At 31.2% G+C, this 19929-nt stretch overlaps 1 protein-coding gene and 1 long non-coding RNA gene across 2 annotated transcripts; both read right to left on the bottom strand.

The window, feature by feature from the left end:
* Nucleotides 1-13005: 13005 nt before the first annotated feature.
* On the bottom strand, nt 13006-14977 carry LOC143079239 (uncharacterized). Its single transcript, XR_012979363.1, has 2 exons — nt 14810-14977; nt 13006-13787 (listed from the first exon to the last, which is right to left on the bottom strand). It is a non-coding gene; the product is annotated as an uncharacterized LOC143079239 (long non-coding RNA).
* Nucleotides 14978-16098: 1121 nt separating this feature from the next.
* Nucleotides 16099-18952, bottom strand: LOC143079238 (uncharacterized). Its single transcript, XM_076254476.1, has 2 exons — nt 18685-18952; nt 16099-17759 (listed from the first exon to the last, which is right to left on the bottom strand). Exons 1-2 carry the CDS (start codon nt 18884-18886, stop codon nt 17326-17328), a joined length of 636 nt encoding a protein of 211 aa, XP_076110591.1. The 5' UTR covers nt 18887-18952; the 3' UTR covers nt 16099-17325.
* Between the last annotated feature and the right edge of the window lie 977 nt (nt 18953-19929).

Raw genomic sequence — 19929 nt, 5'->3', positions numbered from 1 at the left:
ATCTACAAAATCCAACCTTACACTAAGTAAAAATATAAACGATATTGAGGTTAATAAATACTGATTTAAAGAATGACTTAAACCTATTTTGGTTGACAGATAACTCTTGCATGTGAGTTAGTGTTGACGTTTGTACTGTAACCACAGGCGAAAATCTGTTCAATAGTTATAGTTTGTGCTTATAGAAAGGAAAGCAAATAAAAGTGTGTATAGTTTGTATGCTGAACTCTTAAAAATTACATCATGGAACACAAGTAGACTGGTTCTCTAATATAAAAACATGAAGATACAATATAACTACCAATGAGAAAATAACTCATCAGAGATAAAAATCACAAATATTTTTGCAGTGACTATAACTCACAGTACGGCCTTCAACAATAAACAAACCTCATATCGTATAGTATTCCTTAATGAAAAGACGTAAATCTATTCAAATTGTATGTTTGTTAATGAGTATTCTATATTGTTTCATTACTTGTTTACTGAGTTATAATTACTGAAATCTAACAAAAGATAACAATACATGTTTATGCTTTTAGATCGACGACAAAGTGAAGCCAATTCTGAAAACAACAATAAAAGATTCATATAAAGTTTAAAGGGTGTTAATTTCATTAGTCTGGCATGGAACTTTGCAATGCAACAGGTAAATGAAAATATATTATGCAATCAATTTTATGCCGAATTCAGTTGTATATACAATGTATCAAACAACAAATTTAACGAATACATACTATTCCATACTAATTTTCAAACATGCTCTTCAACTTCATTACTTTATTTGGCCTTTTTAGCTTTTTTGGATTCGAGCGTCACTGATGAGTCTTTTGTAGACGAAACACGCGTCTGGCGTATATACTGAATTTAGTTCTGGTATCTATGATGAGTTTACTTAAATATACCTTCATCATAAACACTGATACCCCCAAAAAATAATTAAACATGTCAAGATATCAATTGTATAAAAAATAGGACAATGATGTTTGAACTATCGTTTTTTCAGTCTATTCTTTAAGATTTATATTTTGACCGTGCCAATTAGAAACATAAAGACAAAGAAATGGACACCTAACCATTATAATTTCTAAACATGAGAAAGAAAAAGCCATTCTATTGTACATTGTTTAACAAATGTTTAATGGTTAACTGACCAATTGTGTTTTGATCTAGACATACACTTTTATGCTACTGTATTTACCCCAAAACACCTATATAACTTTGATAAACAAAACGACGCTAAACGATTACGAATGGATCTTTTAATTGTTTTGTAATAATTGCCAGGACCTATCAAAGCAGTAAGAATTACAAAAAACTCCCATAGCCCCAAACATTGCAAATACTTGATAGCGTTTTCAAATATTTCATAGGGTTGCTATGACGTACTGTGGTCATATGTTGGGAAATACAATAACATTGTGATGACTGTTGTTATAATGATGTCATTGATTGAGGTAAGCTTAATATACATTAATAATAATTATTATAGTGATGCTAATAATCAAAACTGAATCTAAGCCCCCCCCCCCCCCAAAAAAAAACATTCCCAGGAAAAACTAAGAATTGTCATCTGTCATTTTACTTTTTTTAAAAGAGAATATTGCGAATATAGCAACAGCAAGAAAATAAGTAGAACTACTTTGCTATGCATTGTGTCACTGATACATTCTAAATATATGAGTTGATTTAACTCGGTAAATGTGAATATGTCCACGTTAAAGAAATATTTTAAGATTTTTCAATATTCAAACTGCTAGCATAAACAAAAGCCAACCGTAGTATACTGGTATTCAACAGTCATAAATTGAGAAAAACCATATCCGGGTTTCAAACTTAAACCGAGGGAAACACGGGGGAAACATAAAACCACGATAACATTAAAATAAATGTTTTTGAGGTCTCAAGCAAACTATAGCTTTATGTCAACTTACTGATCAGACTTCTATTCTGGTATCGAAATATCGTATACGGCCTCAAACATGTCCATAGTGAATTGACGTTGATCTTTAAACTTATGTAATTTTGTTTTCAGTCGTTTTGATACTGTTGTGTGTCTTTTGGTCGTTTTTGTTTTTCTTCATGATGTTGTCAGTTAATTTTCGACTTATCATATATTTCGCTTCGTCTCTGTTCACCAAAAACGACCAGCAGTAAAAACACGAGAAGCAAAGACCACTGCATTTTGGGAGAGTGTTATTTTTTCGGAAACTGTCATTTCAATACATCAGATACTAATTACAGTGCTCATACCACGTGTTTGGAAATAACCGTCAACTTATACACTCAAAAGAGAAAAAAAGGCGATAGTTTCAAATATATAAATGTTAACTTAGTATGGTGTTCATTATCACTGAACCAGTATATATTTGTTTAGGGGCCATCTGAAGGACGCCTCCGGGTGCGAGAATTTCTCGTTGCATTGAAGACCTGTTGGTGACCTTCTGCTGTTGTCTGCTCTATGGTTGGGTTGTTGTCTCTTTGGCACATTCCCCATGTCCATTCTCAATTTTATTAACCAAATGGCGTTTTAAAAATCATATCAGTGACATACTTTATGACCGTAACGTATACAATCAATATGCGTCACTTTAAGTTCTGACTTATTGGTGGGTATATCAAAAATACCAAACTCCAAGGCAAATTTTATAAAGGAAAGTCAATTAAAACTACCACAACAAAACAATATCAATCAACAGAACAAGTGGAAACAACTGCCATATTCCGGACTTAGTATGTACAGTTATTTTCTAAAAAAAAAAAACCAACAAATATTTCTGTTCCATCTAAAATTTTGATTTAATTGTAATTGCTATTAGGCCCAGTAAAGATAGACTTGCATTTACAAAAGAGTTCTAGTGTATAAACAATTCAGGGGAAAAAAGCCACGCTTCTTGTGTTTTTTTCATCATTTTTTAAAATTATATTATAAAAGGCTGTAATCATATTTCTTGGTTGCTGGATAGCATGTAAAGAATGAGAAGATAAAGTCAGTCCTTCGGCCTAGTCCTGATTGCAGGAGAGAACTGTTTTGGAAAAGGATTATGTAGCTGGTCTATATAACTATACATTTTTTGTTTATTTTTGTTTTGTTTATAATTTTGTTAATATAATTGACCAATTGATCGTAATGGTGAAAAGTCTTTAAATACAATAATTTTGAAAAAAAATATGATGTTAAATATACCATGACAATGATTGTGTCTAATAATTGATATCGCATTCCTTTATTAATTCTTGGTTTTCCGTTACGTCATGAATGACTCATGATATAGTAAGACCAATTTTCACAGGAAAATTTATTTAACCTATCGTAAAATCATAGGAAATTACGTTATTCATTTTAGATTAATTGATGGCGGAATATTTTCTATTGTAATCGATAACTTTTATATTTTTTTAATATTTCATTTAAACAAAATAACCTGCCTAAAAAGCAGATAAACATTGTTTTTTAAAATAAGCATCGAAATTGATACCATGAGTAACACATTTATGATTGATGAATGAACGTTGACGTTGATATATATATTAAATTTATATCTGTCATATCTAATATATTAATAATACAGTGTCACCCAACTTAAAGTATACAATCGATATGAATCAATGTGAATGTAAACAAAAAAGTAGAAAAATTTCATTATCAAACTCCGATATTTCGAATCCTATGACCATTAAGAGACTAAGGAAACAAAACGTTTGTTCACCTCATGTGTCAAAGTCTACATCCGTAGTCAATAGTCAGCTGATACATGTATCATTCCATGGAAGAGCCAATTAGACATTTCCTTATACAATAGATACTTTTCAAAGTTCAGATTTTACAAAATAAGCAGCACGTACAATCGACAAAAATTCTGTTTTAAACCGTGATCGTTGAACATTTATGGTCAACCATAATCTATCAACATGCCATAAATATTTTTTATTTCTTTCCTAGGAACATTTTGTTTTTGCTGCATCCGTCCGTTCATTCAATGTGATAGTCCATCAGTCCGTCTGTTTGTTCGTATGGTTTTGTTAAGGTAGTTTTTGATAAAGTTGAAGTCAAATAAAATTGACACTTAGTACATATGTTCCCTATGCAATGTTTCTAATATTAATGCAAAGTGAAAGTTTTGACCCTAATTTGACGGTCCACTAGAACTGAATATAGAAAATAATAGAGCGTGTATGGGCATCTGTATACTATGGACACATTCTATTTTAAATTCATTCATATCTAATGCATTTAAATGAAAATCTTGATGTATCACACGGATCTTGTTTCTGCTTCTTATTGAACTTTTAAACTTGATACATGGATAGGAAAAAATGTATGACACATATGTGCAAGATGCTTTTAACATATACATTCAGTTTACTGATTCCAACATTCGTTTTATAAATGCTTATCAATATTTGTTATCTATTGGTTTAATATATTTTAATGTGCCAAAATATATGTATGTTGTTGAATGATTAAAATTATTGTCTAATAAATGAATACCAATGTGTTAGGTTATGCGAATCGCTGTAAACATATCAGTAGATTGAAAAGAGGATGCATGTATAATATTTGCCGATTTTGACCTCTGCCATAAAATTGGAACATTTAACAAAGTTAACCTACAGTCGAGAAGATCATATAATGATATATGTCTATTTTTGATGAAAATAATGAAATATATATATATATATATATAAATATGATTAAGAGGCAGGTGCAGTTATCTATTTCTCTTTCCGACTACAGGTATAACAAGAGCTAGATTTCTTTGTTTTACGAATTTTGTCATAGCCATACTGCGGTATCTCCATTGATCTACAAACTTCTATTGCAGTATAATATATAGGCGAGTGACATTTTCAGAAAAGACGCTTAGTTAGTGACTTTAATGCACCCACCTAACACACAGCTGAACTTTTTATCTGTTATAGTATAATATATCAACTTCCATTTTTGGTCGGTCGTAAAAAAATCGTACGGTGCAATTTTTGTAAAAATTGAATTTAAATCGAGAAATAATTTCAAATTGAAAAATGACCAACAGTGTTGAAGCGTGAAAAATTAACATGTATCTTTTCTTTCTGTGGTCACAATGGAAAAATTATGTACGTTTAACATGTCAATGTATAAAAAAATACTTTTCAAAAATGAAAGAAGTAATTTTTGCGAAAAAAAAAAAGATTTTTGTAACATGCTTGGATTTTTTTTTATAAAAATGGTGCCAATTTTCATATTTTTCTTCATTTCTTAGATATTTTCGGCTTGAAACCAAAGTTAATGATGTTCGTATTATTCAAAAGTTAATTACTCGTTTAATACATATCGTTATCACTGTATAATTCTGGATTTTATACACTTTTACACACTCCCCCTTTGCAATCAAATTTCCGAAATCGCTTTCTCTGTTAATTTCCCTCAAGTTAACGGACCTAAACGCTTCGAAAAAGAGTATGAATAACCATGAAGGCATTTTTTTTGGTACAAATATTACGCAAAGTATAAAAACAAAAATCAAAGGACCATAGAAGCTGAGATGTCAACGTTTTTTTTAGTCTTGGTAGAAAAACAATATCTTATTATTCTTGGTCAATTTGCACTAACAAAAGGCAGAGATAATGAATAAGTATTGATAAATACTTCTTTCTTAATTGGATCAATGTACATTTAGTTTTGCAACTAAAAGTACGCAAAAATGTGTCAAATCGGATATTTTCCCCATGCACTTGAACGTGAGATACAATGTATGTCCACCTTTTAAATTTCCTACCGTTTTAACCATCGCATACGATAGATTTATTGATGATGCTAATTTTGTCAGTATTTTAGAGGAAGCATGTTGTATGTGCTAGGACCACGTCAAGAGCCTGTGTGTTGACATGCTACAAATACTTTAATATATGGGGATACCTATTCATTCAGTTGACAAATTTTGAAATCCTCGTAGATATTTGAAATGCAATAAATGTTCTACTTCAGGCGTATATATTACCTAATCCGTATTTTAAATAGGATTACGTGTTTTTAAATATTCTTCGAAAATTTACTTGGTTCGAGCGTCACCGACGAGTCTTATGTAGACGAAACGCGTGTCTAACGTAAACAATCGATCATATGTCTGATATATTTCAAATTGATTTGTTATTCATTATGGTTGTCGTTAGTTGCTTTTTATGCTTTTTGCTTTTGTTTGTAGTTAAGAGCATAAAACAAGCTTTTGGGTATCTAATTAAAATTGTTTTAGAACCTTTATAGCTTATTATACAGTGTTGGCTATTGCTTTAAGGCTATACGATATCCTATACTTGTTTACCTCAAAGCATTTAGTCTCTGGTATACAAAGATCATAGTGTCCTTTTAAGCATACTTTAAGGTACCGGGCTTATATGATATCTTCAGGCTTCTTATTCTAAATACGGATTAACAATTTAAGAGGACTAATGTCAGAGGGTCAAAGATGGCCTGAAACTTCGTTGTAATCTAGATATGGAACAACTGTTTGCTGTTTACGAGTTCTATAACCAGTGGGAATTATGGTTGGCGATGCACCATGTTTATTGTACATGTGAAGTTTTTTTTTATTAAATATATGTTCCTTTACCAGCAGTTCATGCTCTTACAGGTTCTAACAGCTTATCATCTATCGTTGTTCCTTAGAAAACTCTCTTTTAACGCTTTGGAAATCATCAATAGAATCACAAATTAAACAAAATTCATATTGACACGTCTACAGATCGGTGCTGCAAGAAAACTCTAAAGTGTCCGAAACCAAATATAAGTATACGTATGTATAAGTCTAATCAAGAGCAAGCTTCATATCTGACTTCCAACCAAAAAGATTCCCATCGTGTCACGCCGACAAACAAGTGCATCATCATTCAAACTACATGTTCTGAAAGCTAGCAAACAAAGACATGGCGTCATATAACAAACAAATACGGCAATAGGTTGACCCATGTATGAGTACGGATGACAAAAGTGGTCTTAATACGTCATACTTTCTTCAGGATTTGATAAATTTGTTCTTTTGAAGGAAAAATATATGCATTAGGGAGGTTGTGCATGTACTGAAATCATTGTAAGCCTCTGTTATACACAGAATTAATTCAATAACAGCGAAGCATCAGGAATTGTTCCAGTAAAGCAAAAGCTTTACAGGCTCAGTTTTAAAATATGAATTTAGACTGTCTTATATTGTTAAAAATCACAAAATTGAAAATTGCATTATTTGTAATAAATAAGATATATTTCGTTTCTTTTAAAGAAATAGATTAATCACAGAAACTCCTCAAGAATGACAAAAAAAACTATATATATAGGTTTAGCCGAATTAAATTCCGCAAATTCCACCTTCTATTTGGGGATAAATATCTATATATATATATATCAAAGTTTTGAATACTGGTAAGAAATCAATGCTTACATTTTTAACTGCAAACCTTTTGACTGCACAGATGTGAGTGAAAATAAATGCAGTCGTAATAAAAAAATACGTTAAGAAATTAAAATGTTTGTAAATTATATAATACCAAATGTCAAAAGAAAAGTCACTGTGGGACCTAACTTTAGTTTGTAAATCACCGCATTCTAATTTTGCATCTGGGGTCAGTCAACAAATCTTACGACTTAAGCTGGTCGTAAGTCATGAATAGTTCAGTTTACTTACGATTAATCTTGTCTTAGGTTTTTTTGTGAAACCGACTTTTGTATCTGAAGTTTGGTAAACCTTAGTTTTGCAGCTAAATGTATATATGTCGCAGGCAGGATTCCATTATGATTGGATCAATATCACAGTGACTTGATTTTAGTTTATGAACATCCCCTATTATATGATGTATATTCATACTTAGTTTGGAAAGCCCAGGTTCAACGGTTCAAAAGATATTGACCGGACACAATCCAGACAAGCACGAATCAAACAATGTTTTAAAACTTGACGGCTCAAATGTCAATGTGAATGTCAAAATGAACTGATTTAATTTATGAAGGACCACGTGCCATCCCATAATACATCTCTGAACTAAGTGTGTTTAACATCAGTTCTATAGTTCAAAGCAATGCATTTTATATTTGGAATCATTGGTTTTTGGATGAACTGTATATCTGTATACATGTATAAGTTACCTGATTTAATTCGTCACAGGCCACAAACAAGTGTGGACTGACGGACGGACAGACTTCAAATGTTATTCATGTAACCTCTTTAACTTTGCTCGTGGTTGTATTAAACATGTAAGATAGTGATTTCCGATCTTGACACGGTATGTAGGCTGTTAACAAACAGGAGACTATTGTCACTGTTGATGTGACATAGACGTCTACTTTTTACTCTCTTTATTGCGTTGTTTTCTGTCCCTTTTACTCGTCCAACTTACAAATATTTCATCATAAATTTTTCATTTTGCATGGCACACCATCAATTATAGTAAATATTAACACATTTAAGGTCAAATATTTGTTATTATACGTCGTTTTTGTAGAAAGTACCGTTTTACCTATAGCAGAGTGAAACGTCAAAATGACGTCAATTATCGCCAAACCATGAACGATATGCAACTAAGAATCAGAGAGACGTTATCAAAGTATCGTGTAAAGTAAAATTTGAATTAACTGTATTAACAGCTGCTTCAAATAAGACAAAAATACTACAAAACTGTTATTCTTTCTTTATTTTATTGAATGACCTTTGACCCCAATTAAAAAAAAAATGCACCATATTTCACTTTTACGACCGGGAAAAATGGAATCTACACACGTTTTCCTTTCGAATGATATATAATATAGCTGTGTGTTAGATAGGTGCATTAAAAATATTTGTTAGGTTTGAATGTCACTCGCCTAATAGTTCACTGGGGTAAAGCTGATGACCGTAACTGCATTCACGGTCATCCCAAGATGTCGGATGAAAAATTAGGTCAATATCTGTATTGTCTGCTACAGTGTTTCTATGTCATTTTCTTTACAAAGTATACATTGATACGATGTAAATTTATGAAAGATTCACATAGAAATCACAAATTACAACCGAAAAATGTTTAGGAAACGCGAAATTTAATTTGAAAAAATCGCTTAGATGTCCGCAAATCATTATCAAAATATTTTCAAGATGACCGTAACATAAAACAAGGATGACCGTGATTGGTATACAGATGACCGTAACTTTTAAATAATGACCCTCAATTCTAAGAATATCCGTATTTGTATTCATAGCTTTTTGTTTTGTTTGTCTCAATAGGGGCTTAGTTAGCGGATATAAACATGTTTCATCAATTTATTTTTAACTATTTGCCGTATTTTGAGTTCATGACAATGATAGTAAATTGCAAATTTCTCGTAAACAATGAAATATTTATTGATAACGACTTTAAAATTTTAATACAAATTGACAGAGATACGACGAAAAGTTGAAGAAAAAGAATTTGTCCATCTGAGGTGTCTCTAGTACATGCCTCATCTACACTATAATTTTCTATGTTCAGTGGACCGTTAAAATGGGAAAAAACTGTAATTTGGCATTATGATTAGAACGATCATAATTTTATCATAGAAAAGATGTGTACTAAGTTTCAAGTTGATTGGACTTCAACGTCATCAAAAACCTCCTCGACCAAAAAAAAACTTTTACCTGAGGTGGGACAGACGGACGAATGAGCAGACGAACGGACGAACAAACGAACGGACGCACAGACCAGAAAACATAATGCCCATGAATGGAGCATAAAAAGCACTAATCAAACATATGAATATCCGGTAATCGAGCCTGTGTGTATGGTTCCAGAGGAAGCGGATTAAAATCTTAGTTTGTCTTTATATATGAATAACATTGCTGTATATAGAAATTGACAAGGTTTCCCTCAGTGGTGGATCCAAGGGGGGGAGGGGGGGTCCGGGGGTCCCTTTTTATTTACCGATCAGTGCATTTGAATGGGGACACAGTTTGAACCCCCTTTACCCTGGGTTTGGGACCCCCTTTTTTGAAAATGGTTTTATCCGCCCCTGCCCCTTGTGATACGCTATACGCACAAGACTATTTTAAGGATCTATTTTGCTGGAGCTCGCCTTCACTAGTTTGGTTGTAGTATTTTAACAACAGGTTCTGTTATTTTACTTGCAAGGCAAAATAGAAGAAAAATCAAAGAAAATATAAATTAATATCAATGGATGTACATCCATTGGCATTTTTAAAAAAGTGCATTTTTATATGTCATTAATACAAGGAATTTCAGAAAAAAAAATAAAAATCTTTTGGCTTTTAGTTGGAGGCTGTGCAGCACATATTTTTTTTAATTATACTTGTAAGGTGTCATTTAATCGCGCTTTTTTGCATGTTTTCCCCACTTTTTCATGTGCATGTCTTGTATGTTTTCAAAAATTATACCCTCTACCGTAAAAACAGATATATATGGTGAACTTTGTATTTATATCAGGACTTTTATTTGTCTCGTAAGTCGTTTAGAAGTACCTGTAACTTTGCCGTAGTTTGGCTTTGTATGGGACTGTTTCGGCTGTGAATAATAGAAATGAAGTTTCTAATATCTTAATATGCCGCAACATCGAAGTCATGTATTACAATTAACAATACATAATAATATATATACAAACATAACAAATATAGATAAAGAATAATTGAAGAGGTTTCCATAATATGTATATAAATAAGCGGTTGACCTTATGAGGTTAACATCTTAAATTATGTAAATAATTGCCCATTTAAACTTGATAATAGAAAGAGAATTTATGACCTTTAACAACATTAATCTACAGTGACCGTTATAACGTAACTAACTTTATTAAGTATATTTATAAATGAATTTAATCACATCTTTACAACTTTAATTTAAAGTCGCTTTACTGTAAAATACTCTCAAATTATGGATTGTCCGTTTTATCAAAAATAAAGTAAAATTTATTTCCTCACATTTAAAGCACGTATTATTTTCTCCTACCTACAGGATAATACTCTCATATAAATACGTTTTATATCGACACCATTAATCATTTGATACAAAATAAGTAGTTATACAAATACGGATATTTCTTAGAATTGACGATCCTCCTTTAAAAGTTACGGTCATCATTTAGAAATTACGGTCATCCTTTACAAATTACAAATTACGGTCATCTTTTAACCAATTACGGTCACCCTTGTTATGAATTGCTGATTCTGTTACGGTCATCTCGATTGTGATTTACGGTCATCTTAGCGATTTTTTTGAATCGAATTTCCTGTTTCATGGACATTTCTCGGAAGTGATTTCCGTGTGAATCTTTTATAAATTTTCATCGTATCAATGTCTCCTTTGTAAAGAAAATGATATAGAAACACTGTAACAGACGATACAGATACTGACCTATTTTTTCATCTGACATCTTGGGATGACCGTGAATGCAGTTACGGTCATCAGCTTTACCCCAGTGATAGTTTATCGATCTACTCAGAAACTAAAATTCAGAGAACAATATTGTAATAGTAGGGTACTCAACTTTTTTCAGACATTCTTGTAATACCTCCAAACTTTGGCGATGTGAACTAAAAAATGAACAGTTTATGTTTGCCTTCTTTTATTTTAAATTATATTGTTCTTGAAGTTATTGATGGACTGTGATTTCATACAGAAAAGTAAATAACTATATTCTGTTTCTTCCCTTTATTTGTTTAAATAAATGTACCATTGAACCTTCATGATTTGTAAAAATATGCCTGTTGTTCAAATCTGAAAAAATGTCCTGAATTTTCAAGTTTAATGCAAATGAAATAAAATACACATTTATGAATAATCTCGATAAAATATATCTTTAATTTAATGTGCAGACGCAGTCCGTTTTAAGTTTTCCTTTGAAACAATGTCATTTTGTTCTTCTGCTGTAAAGGGTGAACATTCCTATTTTGCTTTAAAAAAAAATGATTTGAAAGTAATATCAATACTTTTATATTGATAATATATATGAATCATATATTGCGTATTACTTAAACTTTTAAGGTCTTGATAATCTTTAATCTATGCAACATATTCATTTCAAACTAACAGAAGGATGAGTCAATTAAGTCGTTGCTCATATAAACTGTTTTCACAGTTCAAATGAAATACCCGCATTTCAGAACAAATATAAATATATATATCACTGTTTACCAAATAATGAATTTTTGTAATACTAAGGTTTTTTCTACCCCAGAAATGGATTACCTTAGCTGTATTAGACAAAACTTTAAAAAAAATTTGGTCCTAAATGCTCTTCAACTTCGTCCTATATTTGACCTATTAAACTTTTGATTCGAGCGTCACCGATAAGTTTTTGGTAGACTAAACATGCATGTGGCGTAAATACAAAATTAATCCTAGTTTAATCTATGATAGTTTATTCACAGGTTCAGAGTAAAGGAAATGTCATAAAAATATAAATATGAACTACATGTATTTTTCTATTTATTCATGACCGAATACATCAGAGAAATATAAAAATACAAAAACGTGCAACATTCATACTAACACTAAATTAATAATGTTGACTCAAGTTATTAATTTCATAAATTTGTCTCGAACTGTATCTCCTACTTACATACATTTGATAATGACCTTAAGGTGCTTTAACTGTTACGTAATACTTCTTTTTTATTAGGATTTCAATTTTATTTCAATTTGAAGTCAAATTATATAATATATTCGTTGTGTAGGTGATTTAGATATAAAAAAGAAGATATGGTATGGTTGACAATGAGACAATTATCCACAAGATACCAAGTGAAATAGAAATTTACAACGATAGGTCACCGTACGGCCTTCAACAATGAGCAAAGTCCATACCGCAAAGTTTGTATGAACACCGTTTGTCCTTCCACTTCATTTTTCTATATTGATTTCTTTTTCTACACAATGGTCAGATATGTTTTGTTTGTTTGCTATCTTTCCTTTTAGGTTTTGCTTGGCAAATCATTTTCCATGGAAGAACAAAGATAACATCACACGAAGTTCCTTTTTATGAATTATCGGTAGCAGTTGCACAAGATTAATTAGATGTTTTCTTCGAAGTCTTGTTTTTATTGTAACAGATTACAAAAAAGTTGGCTATCGTAAAAAACAAAATTATTTTAGCATAAAAAAAGTGAAAATATTAAACGTTCTCAAATATGTTATGAATATTCTAGATCATAATATTTTCATTAGAATGTATCATTCTATCAAAGGTTTTTTCTTTAAAAACTTCCTTTCCTTCTGTTTTTATTTACCAAGCATGCTTACAACCAAATAAAATTACACACTAAAAAATTAATTAAAAGAGTTTGAGAATGAAATATATTTGAGGGCAAAATAAAAAATACAAATGACTTCAACAGAAATGCAGAATGTTTGACCAATTTCTTGTACTTAAAGCGTACGTCTTATCAGTAAGGATGAAACAGTTTTGAGAATGTGATTATCATGTGATGCAGTTCTCAGAAAGATGTGGTTTCCCTTTTGAACGTCAGTAACAGCGACGGTCGATGATGACGATTCTCTCACTGTATTGGAACTGCCGTATCGATTGTTGGTTGTGACAGAACTTGCAGCAATCATCAAAGTACCAACAACTCTATCTTCAACCATGAGTTCTGTTCTCGCTGTCTCGTTGGTGCCAATTGTCCAGAAAGCCATTATTCTTCCTGAGAAAGGTGCAATGTATATTCCATCATTCTGATTATAATGATTTCCAGGGTTGATTTGAGGCCGGTCGAAAATAACAGTCACTTCATTGCTCACATCTTTCCTGCTCTCAGATAATGTAACGTAAAGCACATCTTGGTCTTTTGTGAGGTGATTGCCTGTTGAGAAAACAAACCACTTTGTTCAGTAAATAACAAATTTCTTGAATGACCTATATATATTTAACGACAAAGGTGAACACGAGGTCGTGTAAGATATACCCAATCACTTTCTTAACTATTTCTATCTTTTGCAATGAGGGAAACTTTTCTTAAAGTGTTGATTGAAGAACAATGGTTTTAAATCACAATAACAGTATTTGAATGACGGTATACATACTTCTGTTGCCTTTAGGTATGAATAAAGTTTGTAAAAAAGGTTGTAATAATCAATGTCTCTTTGTTGATGTATAAAAAGTTTTTGTCTTCCCCTACAAGCCAAGAAATATAGCGAAAAATCGAATATTAAAAAAAACCAATAAAAAATATAATTATGTCCTCAATATTCTTCAACTTTGTACTTGTTTGGCTTTATCATGTTTATAACTATTTTGAAATGAGCTTCTCTGATGAGTCTTATGTAGACTAAACGCGCGTCTGGCGTACTAAATTTTAACCCTGGTACTTTTGATAACTTTGTATCAACAAACTGGAAGTTACTGTATAGCTGATATAATCAGTTGCCCAGTTCAACTTATTATAAATTTATTATTCAACTTACATACAATCAATCCCCATACAAATATCTTATCATGCTTTATTCTAAAACAGAGTAATTTCCAACGATTGTTACGGAAAACGAACGGACGAGGTTATATCAGCATACCTAACCACTCAGAGGATTTACAGTATAATTATACGTCAAAAATAATTGGTAGCATTCTATACTGTTCATGAAAAATCCCATAGTAAAGAACAAAATCAAAGCTGAAACATATCAAATTGTAGATAAGAACTGTCATATTCCTCACTTGGTACAGGCATTTTATTATGTAGAAAATAGAGGATTAAACCTGGTTTTATAGCTTGCAAAACATCTCCATTGTATGACAGTCGTAGTTAAAGGTTTGGACATACGGAAGTACTAAATAACAAGCTCAAACCAAACAAACATAGAGTAGTAAAATGAGTGATATACTTACTTAAATTTTTCAATTTGTTTTCTAAATCTTCAACTGTTTTTACAAGGTCGGCAATGGCACTCTCTTCTGTATTATTCCCAATTGCTATACAATCATTCAACAAAAAAATCCACACAAAAATAATGAAAACTTGAAACATACTGCTCGATAGTACGTGCCAGTTATAATACGCCTCAACAAAATTGGTCGAAGAACTCTATATTTTTAAGTTTGTTGTTTCTCAAGAGAAACGGGAAACATATTATTTGTAATGTTTCCGTTTACGTTCAATTGTGCAACAATTTCAAACTTTATATTTCCGTTTTGTTTTGTATCTTTATTCGTTGGAAATTTGTCAGATTACCTAATAGACATCATGTGCTACATACACTAACAAGTGAAAACAGGTATCATTATCAACAATAAATGTGCAAAACACTTGAACCAGATTCAAATGATGAATGACAGTTTTTATTACTTAGGTAATATCGTCCAATTTTTGATATTTTCCGTTACTTTATTGAAAACTTACACATGCTCTTAACAATTTGTTCTGCTAAAAAAAAACGTACTTTGACCCTAGAAGACTTTGGGTGTAAAAGCGAGGATGGATGTTACTCACTGACGACCATTTCGATTATCTCTTATAAAAAAATCAGCTCTACTACCAATTCATCTCTTATTCAATTGGATTGTTCTTCATTTTTATACCATTCCAACTAATGTTTAACAAGCGAGAATTTACACAATGCATACTTTACGCACAACGTAGCTGTAATGGGCGATGGGACATGGGTCAAACTTGATTATCGCCGTTTACAGAATATATTTTATAAACATCTTAAAGTATTATATCAATCATAAAAAATACGGCGCTACCTTTTGCTATAAAAATTAACCATGTATAGGTCAATATGCTCGTGTTCGAGATATACGCCATTAAAATTTTGGCGGGAATATGTTCTCTCTTGATTTTTCATAGCTTTATCATGGACAAGTTAAAGTGCTCAAAAACTATTAAAAGATATCAAGGATTTCATAAGACTTTTACAGATGGTTTATAATTATACATGAAAAGAATTATTAAAGAAAAATGGGGGTCAACGGGCAATTTTTTTTAAGGCATTCAAATGGATAAAACCAGAGGATATCGAAAATCTGACAAAAATTCCAAAACAGAACAAGCGAACAGCCTTAACTGCAAAACAATTCATTCTTAATCTTGTACTTGTCATGTAGTATATTTCAAGTAACTGCTGATTGTAAGTCAACAGTTAGGTAGATTACCAATAATAAAACAAACGATGTGATATAGATAATAAATTTAATTAAAAATAAGAGACAACAAAAAGTTAACTGAAATATTTGAAAAATATTCTAGGTTATAACATAATAGTTAAGGTGGTACCTTACACTACAGGGAGATAACTCTGTAAAGTCAGCTAAACTTTTTAATTACGTTGTGTTGTAAAAGAAATATTAAGGTGGTACCTAACACTACAGGGAGATAACTCTGCAAAATCAGCTAAACGTTTTAATAACGTTGTGTTGTTAATGGGATATTAAGCTTCTCAATGATCAAAATTGGTAATTGTCAAATTGCTATATAACCAGTGTAATTTTTCTGGCAAAACGGTTGGTCAAATCTTTTTTAATTTTTATATTTTTGTTAAAGTGTAAAAATAAATACTTTGACAAAATGATTATGAAAATTAAATGAGCCAAAATAATTTTAGTGAAAGTGTTGGGTACCACCTTAAGGACGAAAATTTACACATAAGCTATTTTTTTTATCTAGGCTATCAAAATTATTGTTATTTCATATACCTTCATATTCTCTTTTAGTGATAAATTCTGTAGGGTCAAAACTTAAAACATTTCCTAAAAAATTCGGTTTCTCGGATATTACATCCTTAATACAAAACATTTTGGTTCAAAAGATAAACATAAGCAGATTTTTGTAAATGCAGTTGGAATATTTTTTGAGCAAAATATTAGAAATAAAACATGAATTAAATTTTCATAATGATAGAAAGAATAATTTTGTTGGTTTATTTATCTAAATAAAGAATTCATCAGTAACTTGTTCATCAAAATAAGAAAAGTAATCTTTATACATAATTAAACGTCCTTTTAAAAAAGGGTTCATGTACTCGTTCTACAGCTAATGATTGAAATGAGTTGAAAATGTAGCGTTTCCTTATATATCACTGGTTCACGCTGTAAGAAAAAACGTTATACTTTGGCGACGTTATACTTTGGCGACGTCCCCTGTAACTTTATTATATCATTCGATCAATGTTGACCTCTGAATACTTATTTATACAGAATATTTCAAATAGAAACTCAATTATGAACTAAATGCTACAATAATACGGCTTCAGTAAGGGTAAAAAGAAAAACAAACAAAAAGAACATTTGATTAAAATTTCAATAAAAAAATTGCTTTAATGTTTGGGAATGAAATTGATTTGAGACACAATTGTTAATAATAAATGCTTGAACTGAAATGCAAAATGTTTAACCATTTCTTGTACTTAAAGCGTACGTCTTATCAGTAAGGACGAAACAGTTTTGAGAATGTGATTATCATGTGATGCAGTTCTCAGAAATATGTGGTTTCCCCTTTGAACATCGGTAACAACCACGGTCGATGATGAGGATTCTTTCACAGTTTTTGAATTGCTATATCCATTGTTGGTTGTTACAGAACTTGCAGCAGTCATCAAAGTACCAACAACTCTATCTTCAACCATGAGTTCGGTTCTTGCGGTCTCGTTGGTGCCAATTGTCCAGAAAACCATGACTTGTCCAGAGAAAGGTGTAATGTATATTCCATCATTCGGATTATAATGATTTCCCGGGTTGATCTGCGGTCTGTCAAAAATAACAGTCACCTCATTGCTGACATCTTTCATGCTCTCTGATAATGTAACGTAAAGCACATCTTGGTCTTTCGTAACGTAACTGCCTGTAAAGAAAATTTCATTATTTAGAAATGTTCTATAAATCTATTTTTGATATCCATAGCTTGAGTAATGTTTATAACATGTATTCAAAAGTAAGATATACAAAAATACTGAACTCCAAGGAAATTTCAAAACGAAAAGAAAATAAACAAATGGCAAAGTCAAGCTAAAACACATCAATTGAATCTGGTTTTGTGGCCAGCCAAACCTCCGTTTTTATTGAAATGTTTAATATCAAATAAACATGACATAATTACATGACAGGACTACAAAACAAATAAATGGAAGAACATACAGGACAGAGAAACACTAACATACACAATACAATAGAACATTACGCAAGCTAATAGTTATTACAGATACCAGGCTTATAAGTTAATACGCCAGACGCTTGTTTCGTCTACATAAGACTCATCAGTGACGCTCAGGTCAAAATAGCAAAGAAAGCTAGACAAAGATGAAATTAATGACCAAAAATTGCCTAGTACGGCTAACTTTATCTGCATTGTGTTGGAAAATCTTTAGTTTTTAGAATAATTCATCATTTTGCAGACAGTAAATTTATAAAAAAGACTATATGATTGATATACATGTTTACACCGTATTTTATACGAAGGACGGATAGACAACGTGATACAGGTACACTACCCATTTAGTGGGTTTATGTATAATTAACTGTAAATTGATCAGAAGCGTTCTATTCTGGAACAACTTTACACATTAAGCACTTAAAGATTAACTTGACTTAAATAAAACTGTATTTTTCATTGTTTTACTTATAATCAAGTTTACAACAGAAAACAGATTATTACTTTTCAATTTTTCGTATTTCAGCTAATACACGTAGAGTTGAAGAATTTGTAATACGTGTATACCACATAACATTAACCAAATTCAAAAACAGTTTAAATGTTTTGTTATACTTACTTAAATTTTTCAATTTCTTTTTTAAATCTTCAACTTGGTTTACAAGATCATCAATGTCACTGGCTTCTGCATCATTTCCACTGGCTTCTATATAAATTCCAGTTGCTTCTATATCATTTCCAGTGGCTTCTGTATCATTTCCAGTGGCTTTACAATCAGTCAACAAAACAACGCTGACGAGAATGATGCAAAGTTGAAACATACTGCTCGTTAGAACATGCCAATTGTAATGTTCATCGACAAATATGACAGAAGAACTATTATACTGTGATTATTTTTTTCTCTAGAGAGAATGGAAACAACCTTTGGAATATTTCCGTTCAATTGTTATTGTTCAACAAAGTTGTATTTCCAATGTGTTTTCAATCTTTGTTCATGGGAAATTATCAGAAAACATAATACACTTAATGTAGTTAAACAAATTAACAAGTGTAAACGGGTCTTGATAAAATCAATAAACCTGCAAAATTCTTGTACCAGAATCAAATGGTCAATGAAATATTTGTAGCTTAATAAAGATGCGAAGAAAACTTATATTCTGCTTGAAGACCTTTGTTTGAGTTATATATGTCTTTCGGTCATAACGCTTGTTTTGGTGCTATTCATTAACCCAATCTGTACCTCACATTTGCCATATCGTTTTGTTGAGTTTTCTGCAGTTTATTTTTTAATTCTTATATGGAAAAAGTACTCATAATGTATACTTTACGTAAATGTCAGACGACGTGAAACGCATTGGTAATAGGTGATGTCTCATATTACAAACTGGGTTATGTCCCTTTTACCAGATTAAATCTCGATTAAAAAACAACTTTATTTTTAATATGCATGTAGGCAAAATACAGCAGTGGTTCTTTTCACAAAATAAATCGATCTTAAGGTACACTGAAATGTGATGATTTCGAGAATTATTCATATTCGATGTTTTGTTGAATTGATGATAAAACTTGTATTTTTCCCTCAATAAGACGTAAGACGTAGTAATAATATAATTTTGATATATTAACTTTCAAAGAAATCAACCTTTTGAAATCATGCTACTGTCACGATGACTTACCGCACATGTAACTGACTCTTGAAAAACTTCGAATTTCCTGATATACAACTTTTCTCATCAAGGAATAAATGACCGTAGCTGTATATGGCCTAACATTTCGGAATTAAAGGACCTTAATGCTCTTTAACTTCATACTTTATTTTGCCTTTTTTTATTTGACCGTCATTTGCGAGTCTTTATGAGAACCG

This window comes from Mytilus galloprovincialis, chromosome 6 (genome assembly GCF_965363235.1).
Source record: "Mytilus galloprovincialis chromosome 6, xbMytGall1.hap1.1, whole genome shotgun sequence".
Classification (NCBI taxonomy): domain Eukaryota; kingdom Metazoa; phylum Mollusca; class Bivalvia; order Mytilida; family Mytilidae; genus Mytilus; species Mytilus galloprovincialis.
Note: the sequence above shows the minus strand (reverse complement) of the source record. Positions and strands in the feature narration are given on the sequence as shown.

What these genes read in the sequence shown, in the direction of transcription:
- LOC143079238 (XM_076254476.1), bottom strand. Translation starts at nt 18,886, where the DNA reads ATGTTTCAACTTTGCATCATTCTCGTCAGCGTTGTTTTGTTGACTGAT. An exon ending in AAAGAAATTGAAAAATTTAA is followed by an intron (nt 17,760 to 18,684) that starts GTAAGTATAACA and finishes TTTTCTTTACAG; the next exon opens with GCAGTTACGTTACGAAAGAC.